The sequence below is a fragment of the Eulemur rufifrons genome, chromosome 25, assembly GCF_041146395.1.
Source record: "Eulemur rufifrons isolate Redbay chromosome 25, OSU_ERuf_1, whole genome shotgun sequence".
Classification (NCBI taxonomy): Eukaryota; Metazoa; Chordata; class Mammalia; order Primates; family Lemuridae; genus Eulemur; species Eulemur rufifrons.
In genome coordinates this window covers 19,075,208-19,099,224 of record NC_091007.1, presented here as the reverse complement: position 1 = coordinate 19,099,224, position 24,017 = coordinate 19,075,208, and the positions used below count along the sequence as shown (strand labels likewise).

Here is a 24,017-nt window from a genome sequence, read left to right as displayed (position 1 = left end):
TGCATTGCTGTACAATGTCCCTTTCTCCAGGTTCTTTCTATTCCAGAATGTTCTACCCACATCTGTAAGAATAATTTTCAGACGCAGTTTGCATTGCACAACACACTGTTCAAGAACCGGCGGTGGGAGGGGACCATCTCTTACCTCCATGTACAGCTGCCATTCCTCAGTCGATCTCGCAAGCTTTGCCCCTCGACTCTCTTTAATACACTGATGCCACCTAAGGTAGCTGTTTCAAGGAGACAGACCCCCTTTAGATGTTGACTCTTAATTGAAACAATGTTTCATGATGCTCTCTACAGCTTTTCCATGCCTCAGCTATACGCGATTCATTTAACAAGTTATAGCCACCCAGAGTAGTGCATGGATTCATAACCATTTGGTACATTCCTCTGGGAACGTGGTTTTATTTAACCGTCTCTGGCATCGTATCTTTATAGGGAGGAAATCAGACAGCTACAGTGATTGCGTTGTGTTCAATGAGGGATTTCAACTTAGCTCAAGAGACCTGCCAGTTGGCAATCAGAGATGTCGGAGGCCTGGAGGTGTTAATAAATTTGCTTGACACAGATGAAGTTAAATGTAAGGTGAGTGGCTCCGTCCCAACGTACGAGGGTTGCGTTCTCACCTCCTTGTGTTGTCTTCTCGGCTCCAGGTGTCTGCCTCTCCTTGCTACCTGTTTCCTGTCTTTACCTGCTGCCGTTGCTGGTAACCAGCCTGCTACTTTTATGAGCTGCACTCTCTTCTTTCAGCTTTTCCTCTTTCTCTTGCTCTTCGTCATTCATCTCTGATGCACGTGTGTTTACCTACGTGGAGGAAAACACGGAGGACGTGTGTAACCACTGGGGTGGACGCTACTTCTGAAAAATCTTGATTGGAGAAGGATTTTAGGCAGCCTTGGAATTTTCAGAAAACATCGCACTGATTATGTATTCAGCACTCATTCATCTATAACGTTTTTTTTTTCTCATGCAGATTGGTTCATTAAAAATCCTGAAGGAAATCAGTCATAATCCTCAAATCAGACGTAATATTGTTGACCTTGGGGGATTACCAATTATGGTGAACATACTCGATTCCCCGCACAAGAGTCTGAAATGTCTGGCGGCTGAGACCATCGCCAATGTCGCCAAGTTTAGGAGAGCCCGGCAGGTGGTGAGGAAGCATGGAGGCATCACCAGACTGGTGAGTGGTACTGACGTCACCAGCAGGGCACGCCAGGGAAAGGAAGGGGAGGGCAGGGGAGGGGAAGAGAGGGGAAGGGACTCCCCACTGTCCCTAATGGCCTCTCTGGACATTCCACAGCCATATCGGCATGTTCTGGGACTCTTGTTTTTGTGTCACATGGCCTTAAGAATTATTTTTGCATATTTACATCAGTCAGTGGCCAAGAAACATGTTCAAACTCATTTTTCAAAGAAATAGAAAATTTTTAATGTAGATGTGATTGTCACCACCTACACCATTGGGAGGGATGGGTCCGTGCGCATGAGCAGGGACAGTGAGAGACAGGGAGACCTGCGCAGTGTGAAGGGGTCTGGTTTCTCGTGGCCTCTGATCTGGTGACCTCACAGTGGGGACTTTCTCCCACGGGGACAGTCGGAGCTGCAGGCTCTTAGTCATCTCATTGTTAGTGGGAAGACAGAACTGAAAACTGCCCAGGTGTTTAACAATTGGTGGCCAATGAGAGAGTCTGCAGTATAACCGTAAGAAACATCTACGGTCAGCTATCACTATGGTGTTTTGGAAGTATATTTAGTAGCAAGGAATAAAGTGTATTATATTTAAGATTATGTAACATCGTAACAGAATTTAAAACTGTTGATATTTATGATCCCTGTTTTTTAAAGACCTACCCTTCCAATAGAAGGGAAAAAAATCCCTAGAAATAAACACACAAAATTGCTCTTGGGGATTTTCTCTGAAATAATTACAGATTTTTCTTCTAGTTTGTCTGCATTTGCCATTTTGTCTTCTATGTATGTCTTACTTTTATAATCAGAAAAAGTGATTTTTTAAAACAATAATTGTTACCATAAGAAAAACAATCAGAATTCTGCTCACCACCTTTGCCATGTCAGGACGTTAATGAAAGTTAATGCAGGGTAGCAGTGTATTTTCGCTCTCCTTCATAAGGATCAATGGATCTTGTGTCTCCCCAGCTTTTATCTTAGTGGCCTGTCTCCATTTCTGCACTTCAAGTTCCTCACACGAGGGACATGTCTCATTCATCTTAGTGTCTTCCACAGCACTGAGTGCAGTACTTTACCCATATAAAAGGTTAATAAATATCTAGTGGATTAATAAGGATTTTACTGTGACTATGTTCACTGAGAAATGGGTTCAGAAATTTACTAAAAGAGATTCTGTGTTTTGTTATTTGTAAAGCTCTGTAAATGTCATTATTTGCTTCAAAAACGAGATGGACTTACGGTTGGATGGATGGATGAATAGATGGTGAGAGGTTGATAAAAGAAATACAGCAGATTGTTAGTTCCAGAATCTAGGTGGCGGATATATGGATGTTTGCTGTACAATTCTTTCAGCTTTTCTGTGTTCAAAAATTTTCATAAATGTTGGGGAAATATAATTATTACTATGATTATGATTATCATCTGCTTAAATAATGAAATAATTTGGTAGGCTAATGTGGCTGTCCACTGAAACTACTCCCATTAAATTTTAAGAATGGGTGATGTAACATAAAACTAAAATGTGTTTTTATGACAGTCTTATGCATCACTTTTGGGGACCTAGTACAGTAAGTCCTCACTTAACATCATGGATAGGGTCCTGGAAACGGCAATTTTAAGCGAAACAACATATAATGAAACCGGCCGGGCGCAGTGGCTCACGCCTGTAATCCTAGCACTCTGGGAGGCCGAGGCGGGTGGATCGCTCAAGGTCAGGAGTTCGAGACCAGCCTGAGCAAGAGCGAGACTCCGTCTCTACTAAAAATAGAAAGAAATTATACAGACAACTAAAAATATATATAGAAAAATTAGCCGGGCATAGTGGCGCATGCCTGTAGTCCCAGCTACTAGGGAGGCTGAGGCAGTAGGATCGCTTAAGCCGAGGAGTCTGAGGTTGCTGTGAGCTAAGCTGATGCCACGGCACTCACTCTAGCCTGGGCAACAAAGTGAGACTCTGTCTCAAAAAAAAAAAAACCAAAAACAAAAACATATAATGAAACCAATTTCACCATAGGCTAATTGATATAAACAAGAGTTAAGTTCCTACCATATTGCTGGTCACAAAAAACACCACCAAACTTCTAAGTAAAGACCCGTAACACTGTTAATATTAAACATTTAAATAAATGTGAGCTCTACATACATTTACTAAAAGCAAGATAATTATTTACCCAGTTACTGGTGAATCGGTGAGTGTCATAGTGGTAGTGGGTTAAATCAAGGCATAAATGTTTGCAAAGCAAAAATTATGAGGGGTATCTCCTCCCTCCACGCAGTTCCCAAACAGTCACAAACACGGTGGGCTCACCGAGCACTTTCGTAGGGCATTGTCTGTCATTCTGCATTTGTATAATTACCACATACCTTATGAATTTATAATTTATGATCAGTTGTATTCATTCATTTATTCATTCATTCATTTTCCAGTCTGCTTATTTCAGTTCAGGGTCTTGGGTAGCTGGAGCCTATCCCAGCAGCCCGGGGTGTCAGGCCGAACCCAACCTTGGAGAGGACACCCTGGAATCACAGGGCTCACCCACACATACACCCACACTCCTTCCTGCAGGGACAGTTTGGACATGCCGTTTCAGGAAGGTGAAGCTGTGTTGGTAAAGACCCAAAGCTGGAAAACAGCACTGAGCATCGACAAGTGTGAGGGCTTTAATGTGGCCAGAGGTGGGGTGGATGGGCCAGTGGGGAGGTGAAGGTGAAGGACATGCTGCTCACGCAGGGCCTTGTCCAGTGAGTAAACGGGAGTTCAGGAGTCTGGACTTTATATAGATAATATGTGAATAATGGAAGTAGACGCTTCTGGGCTATCTTTCCTGTGTTCAATCCCATTGCCTTAGAACTTTTCCCACATTGCTGTCCCACCTATAGTCAGTATCTGGAAGCCACGTCAATACTCCTTGTCCCTGCCTTTCCTTGGACCATAACCAGTTAGACCTACAAGTGTCCACTGGGTCTCTCCCCCTGGAATTTGACATTGGGATTGAGAGACTCTACTTAGCCTGGGCTATTGTCTACTAAATTTGGGATCGGTGGGTACGACTGTGGGCAGTCATTGGGCCTGCAGAGAGAAGAATGGAGTAGACATCCACAGATGATGGCTTCCAAGTCCCCGGATGAGACCGTGAGCCTGCAAGAATGGCTGGCGGCTTCCTCTGACGGTTGTAGTTGCATCTCTGGGGAGGCTTCACTTCCTCCACGGGACAACGTGACCCACTGCTGTGTCCTCCCAGTGACTCTCCTTTCCCTCAAGGTTTTCAGTGACTTCAGTTATTGCAAAGGGAACAGTGGATGCCGGCAGCTGTGCCGTTTGGCTCGGTTGGTTTTGGTAGCACATGTGGCGGTTTCTGTCCTCCAAAGAGCTCTCATGGTTTTAAGGGTATAAAGGCCATTCAGTTCTCATTAGAAAGTTCTAGAGGTTTAGGGAAGGTAGTTTTCTGAGATGCTAGGGCCGAGGATGTGGTTTACACATGTTATTGCTGTAAATATTGGAGCCATATTAAGAAAACACTATGTTGGTGGGATTAAATTTCTTGTAGGAAGGAAATGAAAAAGCTCCCCAATCCGGAGGGAAGTGTTTCCAAGGGTTTTATTTGTTTCTTTGCTGTCACTGGCTTTTGTATACTAGGAAAGTTGATATTTTAAAAACATTGTTTAAAAATTTTTTTTAAATGATTATGGTTATATAATTGTTATGTATATTAACATTTATGGGTTACATATGATGCTTCAATACAGGCATATGATGTGTAATAATCAAATCCAGGTCATTGGGGTGTCCATCTCCTCAGGCATTTATCATTTCCTTGTGTTAGGAACATTCCAATTGCGCTCTTTTGGTTATTTTAAAGTATACCCTAACTTGTTGTTGACTATAATGCAATATATTGTTCAGTATTGTTCATTCTATCTAACTATATTTTAAAGCATGCTTATTTTTGGTGGTGGTGAGCTTGGTAGCAATCTTGTAGCTCTTGAAGGATGCATTAAGTTTTATTATAAAGCGTGCGTCTCACTTATCTACCATTGCAGGTTGCTCTGCTTGACTGTGCTCAGAATTCAGCAGAGCCTGCTCAGTCGAGCCTGTACGAGGCCAGGGACGTGGAAGTGGCCCGCTGCGGGGCCCTGGCACTGTGGAGTTGCAGCAAGAGTTACGCCAACAAAGAAGCCATCCGCAAAGCCGGGGGCATTCCTTTGCTGGCCCGCTTGCTGAAGACTTCTCACGAAAACATGCTGATCCCGGTGGTGGGGACGCTGCAGGAGTGTGCGTCGGAGGTACCCACACCCCTTCTGCTCCTCTTGCTTTCTCACCTTGCCTTTCTTTAGTAGAAAAAAAATCACTTTTAAGGTTCTCATGATTGCTCAAGGGATTCTCTTTCAAGAAGTCAGCATCTATTAGAAAGAACCGATCGAGTGATAGGACAGTAATTAAATCAGCACCTGTGTGACATATATTTTTAGATGTTGACTAATTCTCTTACTGTCGTATCGATGTGTGAAGCTTGCACTTTGGTGTCTATTTACGAAGGAGGTTTGTTCAGCATAATTATTAATACATGTGGATAGGGACTTCTATTCGTGCCGCATGCACCCATAAATCTTTAAGTTCTTCTTCCCAGGAAAGCTACCGCGCTGCGATCAAGGCGGAGAGGATCATTGAAAACCTGGTGAAGAACCTGAGCAGTGAGAACGAGCAACTACAGGAGCACTGCGCCATGGCCATCTACCAGGTGTGCCCGTGTGCCCGACAGGCCTGGCCCTCTTCCCGTGCAGTCGGTGGGGGTGTTTCCAAACACGCGGTCTCCTCCCCGGGGCTGGGACTCCGGGGTCTGCATCTCTAACAAGTCCCCCAGTGGATTGTCATGCACGCACAGGTCTGAGACGTGCTGGCTTGCGGTAATGACAGAGAGTAATGACAGAGACTTGTGTATATAAGGGAAACCTGCTTCCACCTGTGTGATTATTTACATTTCTAGAAGACACATATATCTCTGTCTCCTGAAACAATTTACTTAGTGTAAAATATTAATAGCTAAATAAATACCTGGTGCTCCCCCCATGTCCTATTCTAACACAACGCTCTTGGGAAATGTATCTGTCAAGACAAGATGGATGAATGAGCGTGTGTGTATGTGTGAGTGTTCCTGTTTTATCTTTCTATTAGCTTACTTATATTAATCTTCACCCACTTTTGTATATTATGAATTTCATAATATGTCAGAAAACAGATTAGAATGGTAAAGAGAGAAAAATGGGTTGGCAAATTAGTGTATGGCGGTTACTGACTGCGCCGGCTTCTGCCTAACCAGAGCAGATTCCCGAGAGCGTGCACGCAGGGTGTGCAAATGGAGTGCACTAAAAAGATAGAGTCGGAGGAGGGGCTCATTTCAGCAGAGGGTTGCATTTGGCTGCCAGGGATGTCGTGGCAAAGTGCCACAGACTATGTGGCTTCAACAATAGGAAATTTATTTCCTCCAGTCTCGGAGGCTAGAAGTTCAAGATCACGGTTGGTTGGTCTCTCTGAGGCATCTCTCTTTGGCTTGCAGATGGCTGTCTTCTCCCTGTGTCTTCAGATGGTCTTTCCTCTATGTGTTTCAGTGTTCTAGTCTCTTCTAACAAGAGCAGCAGTCCTCTTGGGTTAGGGCTCACCCCAATGGCCTCACTTAGCCTCAATGACCTCTTTACAGACCCTGTCTCCAAATACAGTCACATTCTAAAGTCCTGCAAGTTAGGACTTCAGTATATGAGTTTTGAAGATACACAGCTCAGCCCATAGCAATGCTATACAGCCTTGATTTGCATATATGCCTCATATGAGTAACTATTGAGTGGCTTGGAAATAGTGACTAATTTTTAAAAGTTGCCACTGAACCAGAATCGAAAACCACACTCTGAAGATCAACATGGCAGGTGCCCGTATGGCACATTGCGATGACGATTTCTTCCAGTGGTCCTCACGGATGATGCATGACACGTACCTGCATCACATGGCATCAGAAAACAACTGTAGTTTGGGATCATAGCCAAATCTATACGAAATTTATCATCTGTTGGCTCTATGACATGAGAAGAATGCTCAAGTGGGAACATCTATGCAGTAAATATTTATTTCACAGGATGACACAAACATGGAGAAACATGTTTTGAATAAAATGTCAGATGCTTTTGATTGATATAACCCACTGCTCTGGGCGTAGAAACTCTGTTGGGGAAATTCTTCATCTCTAGATTTCAGGGTCATTGAAGATCTGACCAAGTCCCTGTCACTCATCTCTCTAGCACATCTGTCCAACACTCTGGGTTGCATCGCGCAGAAACCCCCCATCCAGGCATGTGGCATTCTAGATTTCTTGCTGACCTCTGTCTCTGCCTCAGTGGAAGCCCAGGCTATCCCAGAACTGGCTTGGGAGGATTGTTGAGTATGTAGAAACTGCTATTCTTTCTCAAAACCACCTAAGGGGAGAGACATACTGTCAGATAGCTGCCAGTATAGAGAAGAATTATATTTTACTTGGAGGCACCTTCAGAAAATGATACTCTTGGACGTTGCAGAGCTGCTAGAATGGCAGCCACTTTAGCAATCACTGAAAGCTTGATGCATCTCGATCACTGACAGCCTCTGATTTGGTTTTTGTGCAGTGTGCTGAAGATGAGGAAACCCGGGACCTGGTTAGGCTGCACGGAGGACTTAAACCCCTGGCCAGCCTGCTCAATAACACTGACAATAAAGAACGCTTAGCTGCTGTCACCGGGGCCATATGGAAATGTTCCATCAGCAAAGAGAACGTGACCAAGTAAGAGAAGCCACTCAATATTGTGTAATAAAAATATGGCCACCCAGACACAGTCTTGTAATTTAATGCTATTATAATAGTCAAATTTTTTTGCTTTTTTTTTCAGAATATTATGGGGATACAAACATTTTGGTTACATAAATTGCTTTTGTACCGTTTGAGTCAAAGTGTGCCCATCCCCCAGATAGTGTACATTGTACCTGTTAGGTATGAATTTACCCATCCTCTCCTACCCCCTCCAATGAATGTTATTTCCATATGTGCACATAGGTGTTGATCGATTAGTTCTAATTTAATGGTGAGTACATGCGGTGTTTGTTTTTCTATTCTTGTGATACTTCACGTAGAAGAATTGTTTCCAGTTTCATCCAGGATAATACAAGAGGTATTAATTCTCCATTTTTTTTTTTAATGGCTCAGTAGTACTGCATGGTATACATATATCACATCTTATTAATCCACTCATGTATTGATGGGCACTTGGGTTATTTCCACATCTTTGCAGTTGTGAATTGTGCTGGTATAAACATGAAGTACAGATGTCTTTTTTATAGAATGTCTTTTTTTCCTTTGGGTAAAAGGAAATCCCAGTAGTGGGATTGCTGGATCAAATGGTAGCTCGATTCTAATGTTAGTTGTAGATGCACATTCTGGGTGAAGTTGGCAGAATGAAGGGATTCTTAGAAATGAAAGACCTCTCTGCCCACCCCACCACCTGGCAATGACTTTCTGTGCCTTAGTAGGACTAAGAGGCCTACTGACACGGTCTTTCTGTGCAAACAGGGTATTTTGCATATGGGCGGCCATTTATATTAGAAATATCTCTGATATCTCCTGGGTGAGGGGGTGCCTTTGCCACCTGATCTTTAGAAATGGAAGTGATTTCATTCTTTTTCCTTTCCTTAAATATAAACAAGATGAATCAGCTAAATGTCAACTAAAGAATTACTCTTAGAGAGTAGTCATTTTCAAATGTGAATATTTCACTGAATTTTATTTTAAAGTATTTGTAAACTTTATGGTCATTTGATTTAATTTTCAAATGTCTCTCTTTATATATTTTTACAGTTCACACTTTCAGTGATGGGCATTCTGAGGCATCAGAATTGTCTCCATCTGATGGTTTCCTTTAACAAGAAATTCACATCTCCAATTTAACACAAAATAAGTTTACTTAATAAAGAATGTGTAGTGAAGTCATGGCTAGATTAAAAGTAACCTCACTTAATTAAACTTTTATCTTAATTCAGCCACATCATGGTACTTGAAAATACTGCTGAAATTTGTTAGAAATGGGACAAAATGTTCTATACAGCAACAAGTCATTCTCAAATATTTATCTTTATGTAGCACACTTCCTCTTGATATATATGTGTGTGTATGTGTGTTATAGACTGAAATTGTATGACAAGAGATGCTAAAATGTATTAATGGTTAATACCAAAGATATCTGAGGATGACAGATTTTATCCAAGGGGCCCAAGCTACTGCTTATTTTGAGAGACTTAATAAACCCAAATAGGTATAATAAAGGCACGTTTGATGTGTTTAAAAGCAAAAATATATATAATTCATTTTCATTAAACATTCAGAATACTTTGTAAGCCAGGTGTGGTGGTGCACACCTGTAGTCCCAGCTGCTTGGAAGGCTGAGGTGGGAGGATCTCATGAGGCCAGGAGTTTGAGACCAGCCTGGGAAAACACAGCAAGACCTCATCTCTAAAAATAAATAAAGTAAAATAGAAATAAATAGAATACTTTGTTCATGTAAAATAGTCTCTCTAAGATGGCGGAAAAACCCTTACCACAGTGAATCATAGGTTGGCAGATTTGGAGAAAGCTCTAGTCTTCTTAGAGGCTGTACAGCATAGTGGTCAAGGGCACAGGTCTGGAGCAGATGGTGGGTGTGGATGACAACTCTGCTATCTACCAAGCGTCAGAACAGCAGTCCAATAACGGGTATTGAATACTATCTGCATCATAGGGTTGTTATAAGGACTGAATGAGCAGATAGTTGGCATTTAGTAAGTGTTTGCTATTATTATTAATATTATTAGCTCACTTTATACTAAAAGCAATACTATTCCCCCCACCCCCATTTCTCTCTCTCTATGAATTAGGTTTCGAGAATACAAGGCCATTGAAACCTTGGTGGAACTTTTAACCGACCAGCCTGAAGAAGTGCTGGTGAACGTGGTCGGGGCCTTGGGGGAATGCTGCCAGGAGTATGAGAACCGAGTCATCGTGCGGAGGTGCGGTGGCATCCAGCCCCTGGTGAACCTCCTTGTCGGGATAAACCAGGCTCTTCTTGTCAATGTCACAAAAGCCGTGGGTGCTTGTGCAGTGGACCCGGAAAGTATGGCGTAAGTGGCCCTGGAGATGGGGAGACTTTATATGGGCGTGTCGGGGGGACACTTGGGAAGGCACAGCACAGCGTCATCACTTAGAATCGATGTGTGCAAACGATGAAAAAAAATGTGTTATATAAATAATAACAAGGTTACCAAATAATAACTTACAGAGCTAAAACTGGGCACATTGGGAGGATTTACAATACCTAGTAATCAGTTTCCCATGTGGAAACCTTAATTCAATCAACAAATTTTTTCTCTGCCTGCTAGAGAAGGATTATCTCTCTCTCGGTCTAACCAGGGTTCTAGGTAGCATTCTCAGTATCCTTGTTTCTCGCCAACTCAGCAAATGTATTTTGAGTACCTGAAAAGAGCTGTGAACTGATGAGGGGAAGAGACAAAGGATTGTTAGCTATGATCTTGTTCCTTGAGCAATTTATTGTCTAATTTGGAAGAAAAGGCTTACATGTGGTATAATTTAAGAACAATAGCATGATTTTATATACATCAAAGAGGGAGGAATCCAAATGGGTTAAAGTTGCTATATTAGGGTTTGCCATAGAAACTGAACCCACAGGATGTGTGTGTGTGTGTGTGTGTGTGTGTGGTGTGTACCTTCATCTAACCACGTATCTCGTACACAAGTGCTAATGCCTCCAATAGTTTCTTTCGATTTGGTTATTGGCTCCTTAGTCTTGGGGGTTTCAGAAACTAGGGAATACAAGTTGCACACGTGATAACTTTAAGGGAAGAATAGTGGCTAGACCTCAAAAACAATTTTCTAATGTATGTATCTTTTTAAAACACGCATGGTATTCTTTAGAACTTGATAAACACTTGTCAGAAATGGCTTTGTGTATTTCTTTTGATCTTTGGTTCCTCTTTATTTTTTGCTTACTCAGATTTACTTGGCCACCAACTACCTCTGACCTTTGGGAACACGTTTCCTCCTTTCAGCTCTCAGTTGGGTTTTGGCATCTTTTACCTGAACTATTGAAATGAGTCCTATGTGGCATCACCTCCAGTCTCCTCTTTCCATTTTAATACCTTCCTGTGCAGCATTGAAATTATTTTCCTAAACTGCACATCTGATAATGTTTCCTTGGCCCAAAGAACCTTCAGTGACTTCTCAATGGTTTAAAAACCAAACCTACATAGCTTAGCTTGGTGTTCAAAGCATTTGCCTTTTGGCCCCATTCTACTTCTCTGCCTTCATCTTTTACTTTCAAGGGTTAATTGTGTGGAGTGACATTCTTATTGTTTATTCCTCTATCCATTAAGCAAATATTTATTGAGCATCTTTTGTGCTAGGCCCTGGATTTACAGTGGTACCCCAAACAAAATTCCTACTCTTTTAGAACTTACATGCTATTGTGTGTATGGGTATGTTCAATCAACAAACAAATAAAATGATTCCAGATAGTATGAAATGCTATGAAGAAAGCAGTGTGTTTGAAAGAGAGTGACTGGGTGGGAAGTGGTTACTTAAAATATAACTATTTTTAAATGAAGTGTTATTTTTATTGACTTTTCAGTTGTATCCATTCAAGAGATGGCCAGAGAAAACAGCTCTACTCTTTTCTTACTCTGGCTCTTACAGAATCAATCAAGTTTTGAAAGTACTAAATGGAAATGTAAAAAGAATTCATTGATAAAACACAGGCTCCAAGGATATGATTGAGCTGGGGGGATGGACTAGTGAAGGGATAATTTAAACATAGTAGAGTAGCTGATGAGATCACAGTAAAATAAGCAATTATTCATAAATGCACCAAAAAACTAGTTTGTGGAATTTGATGAAAGGCTTGGCTGCTGGTTAATTGGTTTGAAAACTATAAAAAAGAGAGCAAAAGTAGAAAAAAATGATATTCAACTAAACAAGGAAATGGCCACAACTGCAAACCCTAGACTGTAAAGCGCACTGCAAATGCTCACATTATTGACCTGTAAGTGATCTGCTGACAGCTAACACACACCTCTTCCCATCTCAAGACTCCCCCCCAAATAAATGTCATGACTGGTCATTGAAAGAATAGTCAGCATTTATTTGTTCATAGAGAGCAGAGATCGAGGGAGGGAATGGGCCCTGGAAGAAGTGGGTTTTCCCATCAGAGATCCAGTGTTGCATTATAAAACATCAGGAGCAGTGGAGCCCAAGGAAGAGTCATATGGACGTGTCGTTTTACTGTGTCTACAATAGCTTCTCGCCCACGGAGATTGCTGGGGACACTTTGGAGTGAAAAGGGTACTAGAGGCAATGATTGCCAGATTGTGACACAGCAAAACTGTAAACTTTTAGAGATTTGGAGTGAACCAGGTTGACTGTTCGAATGCTCAAAACCGAATGGGGATGTGTTCCCAGGGCAAAAGGAATCGCAGATTGTCGTGGGATTGTGTTTGAGGTAATTTTTCACAAAAGCAAGGGGATAAAGTCAGACAAATAGCATCCCCACAGTCACAAGTCTATTAAAATAATATATTTTTTCCTAATAAAGTAGCCCCCAAAATTATAGAAAGTTTTACAAAAGACTTTCAAAGACAATCTAAATAGTTTTAAACCTAAATAGTTTAAAACAGCAAGTGGTCATAGCTCAGAAAAGAAATGGAAAAATTATTAAACTAAAAGCCTGGATAGATGCAAAAGAAATATAACATACACAACTGAAAACACAGTCAGGAATGTGGTATGTAGGAATACAAAATAAATTGAAAAAATATATAAAAATGATAATAGAAAAATTGATAAATAGGGAACTCAAAGAGATCTAGCATAAATATAGTTGGCATTCTTCAAGAAAAGGCTGGAACCAATGGAACATGATCTTAATTAAAGATATAACAGAAGAAAACTTTCCGGTGACTCCATAGGTCAAAAAGATCCAAAAAGACCCTGGTAATATGGGTACAGAATGGCCAACAGCAACACATATCCTGATAAAGTTGCATTTTAGAAATAAAGGAAAAAAATAGATGCATCCAGACAAAAGGAATAAACCATGAGAACAGATTGGCTGGAAACTTCTCAGCAGCTTTTTTAAATATCAAAAGACATTGATTAAAACATTCTGAGAGAGAGAAAATACTGCTCAAGAATTTCATACTAGCTGAGTTACCCTTCAAATATGAAGCCAATAGCACTTTCCTAAGCATATAAGACATTAGTGAATACAGTACTCACTAGCTGTCCTTGAAAAAAACTGCCTGATAAAAACCCAATCAAGAAATTACTCAAAAGAATTTTGAAATTACAGCAAAACTATGGCTAAAAGGTACCAATGGAGACCATTGAATTCATTTAAATATTAAACTAAGACCAAACAATGGAGGAATTATCATTAGGGAGAATCATCTTAATCTTACAGATATTGGTAATGATAATGTAATAATTCAACTGACAAAAATAAAAACAAATTCAGGGTGGATGGCTAAGTGTGCAAATTTTGTCATCTTTCACATAAATAAGTCAACAGATATGGCACAAAACATTTTTATCTATCATCTACCTATCCATTTATCTCTCTGTCTTACCTACCCATCCATCCTTCTATTTACCTATAAGCATAAAGAGATATCCATAATTTACATCAGCCATTAATAATTGTTATTTCAGCACGATAGGATTTGGGTCATTTTTTACTTCTGTGTATTTTTCTGTGACAAATATGTATCATGCATGATGAATATATATCATCTTTACAAAATCAAAGTTCTTGTTTAATACCTTACAAATCCCATTTTGTTCACATGAAGAGTGTATATGGGTTCAGTATATGGATTCTGGAACCATTGCCTGCAATGCCAGTCTCAGACTATTTTTCTTTTGGCAAATTAGTAATCTTCTTGGTACCTTGGACCATATACATAAAATGGGGCCAGTATGGTACCCATATCATTGGGTTGTTGTAATGATTAGGTGAATGTAAAGTACTTGGCACACAGTAAGTGCTGGAAAGCGTTGGCTAGTATTGTTGATATAGCACTAAGCATCAATTAATAGCAAGTTAAGATAATATATAAATAGAAAATGAAAGTCAGATTGTATAGTATCTGTACTCATCTGTACATGAGTACTTTGTCCCTTAATTCCATGTGTTTCTCTTATATTAAGTTAATCATGGCATTTAATTTGCCATAAATTGAAACAAGGGGGCCCTAAATGATGAGTAATTAGCCTTAAACTCTCGCCTGCAGTCAGGGAGCTTTGAGGGTGTGGTGTAGACATGTAAATAGGCAAAGATTTCAGGCCTTTGTGTGCCATGCTAATAAATTTGGATTTTGTTTTGAAGTCAATTGAGACTCACTGAAGGGTTTCAGGCATGAATTGAGACTGGAACCCTTGTCAGGGGATCACTACAGAGCACAGGTGAAGGTGGCTTACACCAGGCCTGTGGAATCTAATGCAATATGAGAGGGCCGGGCACGGTGGCTCACGTCTGTAATCCTACCACTCTGGGAGGCTGAGGCGGGAGGATCGCTTGAGCTCAGAAGTTTAAGACCAGACTGAGCAAGAACGAGACCCCCTCTCTACCAAAAATAGAAAAAATTAGCTGGGTGTGCGGTGGGGTGGGGAGTTGCCTGTAGTCCCAGCTACTTGGGAGGCTGAGGCAGGAGGATCCCTTGAGCCCAGGATTTTGAGGCTGCTGTGAGCTAGGCTGATGAAGCCACTGCACTCAACCTGGGGCAATGGAGTGAAACTCTGTCTCAAAAAAAAAAAAAAAAAAAAAAAAAAAAGCTATGAGAGAAGAGAATGGTTAGGACCAAGTGAATGATTGAACACGAGTCATAAAGAAGAGGACGGAGTCATGGATGGAACTCAGGTTGGGTAACTAGCTAGATAATGGCACTGCTTACTGATGCAGGGAGCGTAGCTGGAGAGCCGGTGACTGAACTTCACAAGGGGAGGAACAGAGTGAGTTTGTCCGCCAATATACCTCCAATGCCTGGTCCAGTACCAGGCTCTGGGTGCACACCCAGCGATTGGGCAGGGAACGAACGGTGAGTTCAGTTACGGTTGCACAGATATGGAGCATGGATTAAGCTGTGAGGAAGAGAAAACAGAGTGAAAAGAGGACAGAAACAGATGCCTATTGAACCCAATCTTTTAAGGTACCTAAAAAAAATACACCTGAGAGGAATCAGCCAGAGAGTTGTGATGGGAACTAGAAGAGTGACTTATTGAAAAAGCAAAGGGAAGAATACTTAAAGGCGAGAAAAAGGTCAAATGTATTAAATTCCATAGCAAGGCCTTGTAAGATAAGGACTAAACTGTCTTTTGTGCAAGAAGGAGGTTGGTGAATCCTTCTGTGCTTGTGAGTGTGGTTTTCCCAGCGGTGTTTTGATAAACACTCTAAGGCAGTTTCAGAAAACAGTATTTGGAGTTTGGTAAGAATCCAAACATCATTACTCTTGGCATCATATTTCAGACACAGCTATTATTGCAAGGTTTGTAGGATTTATTGCATCTTTGAGCTTTTAGTTAGACAGTAAGGAAATGACAAATACCTCTCCCCTAGGTAAATCTTATATAATTCATGGGTTAGGAACTTGTTTTAATGACTAGCAGCTTTATGTTTTAGTGATTTGGCTGTGGCTGTGGCTAAAACTTAGGTCACATATCAGGATAAATATATAAACTCTTAGCACAGTGTGACTAACTTTGTGCAGTAGAATGCATAGCAACTCTCTTCCCTTGTGTATGTATGTCTTAGTAAAAATAAAAAATAGCATCTTAATAATAGTAGTTTGGCTATTGAATTAAACATGATTTTTATGAAACCAATGATTTTGTAAAGCTCTGTAGACTTTTTTCAGGACTCCAGACTACTGCTTTTAAAACTTCAATATAATTTATTTCATTTTAATTATATCTCTCCCTAGGATCTAAAATGGGACAGTAGGTATCCTGGAATATTAAATTCATGAAAAAGTAGATTTATGTGTGCTGGATTTTCCTTTCTTGTTGACGTCTCATGTCTATTTGATAGGTACAGAATTCATCTGGAGGTAATTTGGCCTTCAAGTATAAAAAAATCACACCAATACTGCAAAAAACCATAAACACTTATGTTTTGGGGAACATAATTTTCTAATAAAATGCTATAAAATTTTAAACAACTAAAAATATTGAAACTAAAAACCATAGCAATATGATTTATTTTCCACACCTCAGGATCTTTATTCTACAAAAAAAAAAAATTTAACTTTTACTTTGAAATAACATTAGACTTGCAGAAAAGTTGTAAAAACAGAGAGTACCGAGAATGGAGTTCCCGTGTACCCTTCACCCAGCTTTGCTAGTCTTGATATCTTACATAACCATAGTAAAATTATAGAAACCTTCCATGGTTCAAGTCTGGTTTTTTGACTTTGCAGAGTATTTTAAAGTTTTCCTCCTGTGGATTTTGTTCATTTTTGTTCACTTTATTCCTAAGTTTTTAATCTTTGTTGATGGGGTAAATACTTTTTTTCCCTATCATTATGTCCTTCAACTGATTTGTTTTCATGAACACCATTGAATTCTGTATGTCAGTTCTATATCCTGCTACTTTATGTAATTTTCTTATTGAGTTCATTTTATTGTTAATTTTCCAAGGCAATGTTTGACTAACTATGGCCCACGGGCCATAGCTTGTTTTTGTAAATAAAGTTTTAATGGAACATCATCACACTCATTCATTTCTATATTGTCTTTGGCTGCATCTGTGCCACAGTGGCAGAGTTGAGTAGTTGCAACAGAGAGCAAATGACCCAGAAATACTAAAAGACTTACCGTCTAGCTCTTAATAGAAAAATTTGGTGAACTCTGCTCTTGGGTATTCTAGAGAAAGTTTTACTCCTTCACAAATTCTTATTATTTAAATTGATTCCTCTCATAGTAGTGAAAATAGTAGAATGCCTCCAGTGTCTCCCTATGAAGTAAAATAATGGCTTTAGGTCTAAAGTATACATATTTTATATTTTTTATTAAAAAGTATCTCTCAATTTCTGTTTTTAAAATGTTTTTATAGGAATAAGTGTTAAATTTTGTCAGGTTTTTTGAGCATTTGTACAGACTGTGCTATGCTCCATCTGTTTCATTATGATTTTTTTCCCTTTTATCTATTAATATGGTGAATGATGTTAATGCATTTCCAAACATTGAACTAACCTTGCATTCCTGGAATAAGTCTCACATGGTCATGATATATTATTTTCTTAGTGTGGTGTAGGATTCTGTTTGCTAATAGTTTATATAGTATTTTTTGTAATGATATTCATTAGTGATATTAGTTTGTAGTTTTTCTGTTTTCTCTTTTCTTCTGTCTTTATCAAATCTAGGTATCAATGGTATATTTGCTTCACAAAAGGAATCAGGAAGTTTTCTTTCATTTTCTATACTCTGAAATAATTTATTGAGCAATAGGATTATCTAGGCTTTGAAGGTTGGTAGAGGTCTCCTGTGTAATTGTGTCGGCCTACTTTTTTTTTTAAATTAGTTCTTTAATAGTTTTCTCTGGTTCTTCTATGGAAACTGGTCTATTTATGTCTCCTAATGGGGTCAATTTTGGCAATCTTCATTTCCTTAGGAAATTACCAATTTCATTTAAGTTTTCAAATTTATTTGAATAGTGGCCTGCAAAGTAGTCTCTTATGATTTTTAAATTTTGTCTCTTTCAATGATTATTTTTCCTTGTTATTTTAAATTTTTGTATATGTGAGCTAGCTTTCTCCCATTTTTCTCCTGATCAAGTTAGCAGAATAGTTTCTCTATTTTGATTTTTTCTGAAAAAAAGTTTATTTTAGTTTATATTGTTCCCATTTATTTTTTATTCGTATATGTTCATGGTGTACAAGTGTAATTTTGCTACATTGTTATGGTGCCACACACATGGTACCCACCAAGCAACCTTCCGTCATCCACCCACTACCTCCCCGAGTCTCCATTGTCCATGATTCCACACTCTGCTTCCACTTTTAAGTGAGAACATGCGCTATTTGTCTTTCTACGTCTGAGTTGTTTCATTTAAGGTAATGGCCTCCAGTTCCATTCATGCTGCTGCAAAAGGCACGATTTCATTCTTTTGAAGACAGTTTAATTAATTGGGTATACTGTTCTTTTATTCTCTACCTCATAAATTTCTGCTTTTATCTTTATTACTTCCTTTTTGCTTTCTTTTGTAGATATTCACTGATTATTTTTATTCTTTTACAAAGTAATAAGTTTGTGCTATGAATTTTCCTTTGACACTGCCTTAAGTGTACCCTGTAGATTGTGATATGTAATGCTTTCATTATCGTCATCACTTTTTTTTAGAAGTTCCTTAATTTCATTTTTTATTTCCCTGTCAGCCCAGGAGTTTAATGGAATTTTTTCTTAATTCCATTAATTAAGCACAAATGCAGCCAAAGACAATATATAAATGAATGTGACTATATCCCATTAAAACTTTATTTACTCCTGCTTATTATGTCCATTTGCTTGGTATATCTTGATCTACCCCTTTATTTTCAGTCTTTCTGAATCTTTTTTTTTAGATGTGCCCTTGAATACAGTATATAGGTGGGTGTTGCTTTGTGAGTAGATTAAAATAGTTTTTGTTTTAATAAGATAAACCCATTCACACCTACTGATATGACTGATATGTCTGGTTTTGAAAATGTTGTAATATTTTATAATTATTCACATTTTGCTATAAGATTTGTAGTCTTTGCTCTTTAATTTGTTGTTTTTTAATTTGTCATTCTTGTTTAGAAAGGTTTGCATTTTTGTTCTAGTGCAATTATCTTTGTACCTATAATTTTTTTCTAATGCCCTCATTCTCCTTATTTAATCATTCACTATTTAGTTTTTCAGTTTTTATTGGTTTCTTTTAACTCCTACCTATTACCTGTACAGTGATCAATGGGCTCATTCTATTATTCTCTTTCCCTCTTCCTTTTCCTCCCATTTAAAAAGTGCATTATTTCTGTTTTGCTATATATAACATTCAAACACCATTCTTCCACCATCGACCCTGCCTTTGTTTTAAACTTAGATCAACAATTACATGTATATTCGCTTGTGTAATCTATGCAAATGTGATCTAATTTGCTGAAGTTTGATGGTCATCTTCTAGTTGGAGCTCATCCTCTAGTAGAATTTTCAAGAAGGGTTCATGGGTACAGAATTCTGTAAGTTTTTATATGTTAAAACTATTTTTCTATAAATACTCAGAGGACAGCCTTGCTAGATATAAAATTCTTGGTTCCCACTTTCTTTCATTGAATTTTTTAAAAAATGTCACCTTTGCTGCCTTGCTTCATAACATTTTTTTGGAAAGTCTGATGCTTGTATAGTTAATTATTTTGTCTCTGTAAGTTATTAATATTTGATCTTTTTGCCTGGGGGGCAATGAGGATTTTTTCTTTATCTTTATAACCTAATAATTTTGCTAGGTTTATCTCAGAGTTGATTACTATGTGGTTAATCTGAAACGTAGCTTATACAGAAATGGCAGAATAAATAATTTTTCTTCTTTTTTTAAAAAAGCAAAATTTCTGATATATGAGGTGTCAGGGATCCCAGCAAACTCCAAAGTGATAAGGGCTGTTTTTAAAAAAAGTTTATTTGACCTCATGAATCTTCTTGATTTACTCAGTATTTACTGGTTTTTTTTAAATACAAATGCTTGGCATATAGGATTCAAAACATATTGAGATTCTAATGCTTTAAGTTTTCCATTACTTCAAAATAACCTTAAAATTCAAAGGTCAGCTTATAAAAGAGTTAAATTTTCATGTTCTTCAGAAGATAATCAAGAAAAAGCTATTTCTATTATTAGTTTATAAATGTCCAGGATTCTAAAGAAATTTGACCTAACAATTTACCTAAATATTATGCTAATTTCTACAATTTATGTTATAAAATATTTTCCTTCCACACATTGTAAAGTAAATATTTGTTGAACCGATTGTTACATGGTCCAGTGTTATGTGATCATGTAATGAAAGACTCTTTTATAAAACATAGGCACCAGGATAAAATTAAAACTCACCATGGAATCTGTAACTCTAAATTTCCTCTCTTCTGTGGTTGAAACATAATTACGTTGCATTTACATAGATTTTTTTTTTCCAATTTTTACATTGGGTTTATTTGTTCTTTTTAAAAAGGGAAAAAAAAAGTAAATCTATGCTTGTTTGTATACAGAAGAGATTTAATCTCCTTGTGGCTGCCCAGATATTTCTTTTGCCACAGAACCAGTCTTTGTGACCTTGTAGGGCTTATGCAAGACATGAAATAGAATATATGCTTCATATGTTTGTATCAATGAGAACATTTTCTTTTGTTTCATATTTTCTTTTCTATTTATTTTTCCTCTGTATAGTTTTAAAAGCGTAAAGATCTGAGGTACAAAAATGCTAAATGAAAAGAAATTAAGTGAATCATTTAATCTTCTGAATTTTAGTGTTCTCATTTTAAAACAAACTCTAGAGATTTTTTATCTGAGGATTATGTGGATTTTATTTCTTCACCTTATATGTCTCATACACATGTGTTCATAATGAAATAACAATTTTTAAAATTTTTAATTTGTGAAATATGGTATAATGATACAAAAGAAGATGCACAATGTAAATGAACACATCAGTAAATTACTGGAAAGGGAAGACTTACATAACTGCCACCCAAGCCAAGAAATAGAATATTGTCATTGCTCTAAATCCCCTTGGCTGCTCCGATCACAACCCACCCAATGCCACCTCTCTTTACTCTGGGGATAGATCCTTTCTTGCCTTTTATGGTAATTGGGATCTTGCTTTGTTTCCATAAACTTTACACTTGAGAATGCATCCTTCGAAACTACAGTTTAGTTTCATTTCTATTTGTATTTACTTCTATCCAAATGGAAGCATGGTGCTCGTTTTTGTCTGACTTTTTTGTTCAAAATTATGAGTTGTTTTTAAACTTAATTGTTTAGTTTGATGAGTTTTCTCAATTGTACACAGCCATGTAACCACCAGCCAAAAGTAATTATAGAACATTTCATTCGCCCAGAAAAGTTTACTCATGCTATGTTCTAATCAGTTTTCACGCCCACTCTACACAACCACTTTTTTATTTACATCACTGTAGATGAGTTTTGCATAATTTTGGAGTGGAATTTCTGGGTCGTAGGTTACATGTTGAACTTTATTAGAAACTTCCAAATTGTACACCAACGTGATTATACAATTTTACACTCCCACCTAGTGCCAGCGTTTAGTGTTGTCAGTCTTTTTGAAAATTTAGTAATTTAAATAGGATGAAATGGTACATCATCATAGATTTCATTTTCATTTCCCTGATAACTAATGATGTGGCATAACTTTTCATGTCTTTATTGCTCTTGTGTATTTTATATATTCTTTTCTGTTCTGTTCAAGTGTTTTGCCCATTTTAAATTGGATTGTTTTTCTTTTTGGTTGATTTGAAGAAGTCTGTTACATATTCTGGATATATATCCATTATTAGATGTATGTACTGTAAAATAATTTTTTCTCAGTAGACATTAAGGCTGCCTTTTGAGCAGAAACTTTTAGTTCAATTTATCAATTTTTCTTTTATGGCTAGTGAGTTTTATGTCCTGTCTGTGATCAAACTAGTTTTTAAGAAGGGAGTGAAATGAGGTCAAAGTTAATTTTTTTCATATAATATCCAATTGTTCCAGGATCATTTATTGAAAAACACTATTTCCCATCTGATTAACTTGCTACCTTGGTTGAAATTCAGTTGACTGTAAATTAGTAAGTTGATTTCTGAACTCCTTTTGACATTGATCTATTTTTCTATCCGTATGCCAATACTGCACTATCTTGATTACTATACTGTAGCTTTGTAATAAGTAGTGTGAATCCTCTTTTTGAGATACTTTGGGTTGCTCTAGGTGATACTCATTTTATATAAATTTTAAATCATCTTATCTAAATCTTTTTAAAGGCTATATAGGATTTTAATAAATATTGTTAGGAATCTACAGATCAATTTAAGGAAAACGGAAATTTTAATGATATTGAGATTGCCAATCCATTAAGATGGTATGTGTCTCCATTTCTTTGGGTCTTCACTTTCTCTCAGCAATATTTTGTAGTTGTCAATGTAGAGTCTTGCACGTTTTGCTTCATAGTTTTTCTAGTTATCTGTTTATTTATGGTATTGCAATTGGTAATTATTTTTAATTCTTTTTCCAGTTGTTTGTAGCAAGTTATAGATATATAATAGATTTTCAAATATACCCTTGTATATTCAAATATATCTTTATGTATTTTTGCAACCTTGCTAACTTTATTTTTTCTAATAATTTGTTTGTAGATACCATAGGGATTTCTACATGTAGAATTATGTAATCTGCAAATAATGACAGTTTGCTTTCCCCCCAATCTTTATGTCTTTTATTTCTTTTTGTTGCTTTGTTAAGCAGGCCAGGACCTCTTTCACTATGAAGTGAGTGCAGATATCTTTGTGCTATACCTGATCTTGGGGAGAACACATTCAATTCTTTGCCAGTGATAGGGTTTTTGCAGATGCCCTTTATCAGATTGAAGTTTCCATCTATTCCTAGTACGCTGAGAGGTTTTTTTTTTTAAAAAAAATCATAAATGGGTTTTGAATTTTATAAAATTCTTTTTCTTCATCTATTGAGATGATGAGATGATGTTTCTTTTGTTCTGTTTTAATAAGGTGAATAACACCAATTGATTTTGGAAGTTTGAGCCAACCTTCCATTCCTTGGATAAAATCACCCTGATCATGTTGCATTCTTCTTTTCATTTTCGTTCAGTTTGCTGGTATTTTGTGCTTATGTTCATGAGATATATTGGTTTATGGTTTTCTTTTCTGGTAATAGCTTTGCCAAGTTTTAGTATCAGGGTTATGTAGACCTCATAAAACAAGTTGATAAATTATTTTTTCTCTTTATTTTCTGACAGATTTTGTATAGGATGATTTCTATCTTAAATATTTGATAGAATTCACTAGCAAAACCGTCTGAGTTTTTGTTGTGAAATAGGTTTCTGTTTTTGTTTATTTGGTTTTAAAAATTACAAATTCAATTTCTTTAATAGTTATGGAACTATGTAAGTTTTCTATTTCTTCTTGACTCAGTTTTAATGATTTGTGTTTCTTAGGAAATATGTTCATTTATTTAAGCTTAATTTAGTAGCATAAAATTATTTATAACATCCTTGTATTATCTGTTTTATCATTCTTTTATCCTTTGTAGGTTCTATAATGATGGCAATTCTCTCTCTCTCTCTTTCTCTCTCTCCTCATCAGTCTCTTTTGGGAGGTCCATGGCCCATTTTTAAAAATAACCTGTGAACTAAAAATGTTTTTTACAGTTTAAATGGTTTTACAAAACAAAAACAAAACAAAGACTATGCAACAGAGATCTTATGTTACCTACAAAACCTAAAACATCTGGCCCTTTACAGAAAAAGTTTGTCAACCCTTGCTCTAATAGCTTATCAATTTTATTCATCTTTTGAAAGAACTACTTTTGACTTTATTTTCTCTATTTTTGTCCATTCTGTATTTAATTTCTGATTTTATTTTTTATTATATTTATTGTATTTATTTTGTGTTTAAATTTTGCTTCTTTTTCTGACTTTCTAAGGTAAAACCTGTGATCATTGGTGTTATAGGTCAATTTTTCTTATATAATTATTGAAAG

General features: G+C 37.4%; 1 protein-coding gene across 1 annotated transcript in view; it reads left to right on the top strand.

The window, feature by feature from the left end:
• The window catches only part of ODAD2 (outer dynein arm docking complex subunit 2), a 137,970-nt gene that overhangs the window by 39,959 nt on the left and 73,994 nt on the right, over nt 1-24,017 (top strand). Inside the window, exons 10-15 of the mRNA XM_069458857.1 lie at nt 441-587; nt 976-1,185; nt 5,235-5,477; nt 5,822-5,932; nt 7,842-7,996; nt 10,117-10,359. Of these exons, the coding sequence (XP_069314958.1) occupies nt 441-587; nt 976-1,185; nt 5,235-5,477; nt 5,822-5,932; nt 7,842-7,996; nt 10,117-10,359 (1,109 nt within the window). The remainder of the gene's footprint in view (nt 1-440; nt 588-975; nt 1,186-5,234; nt 5,478-5,821; nt 5,933-7,841; nt 7,997-10,116; nt 10,360-24,017) is intronic.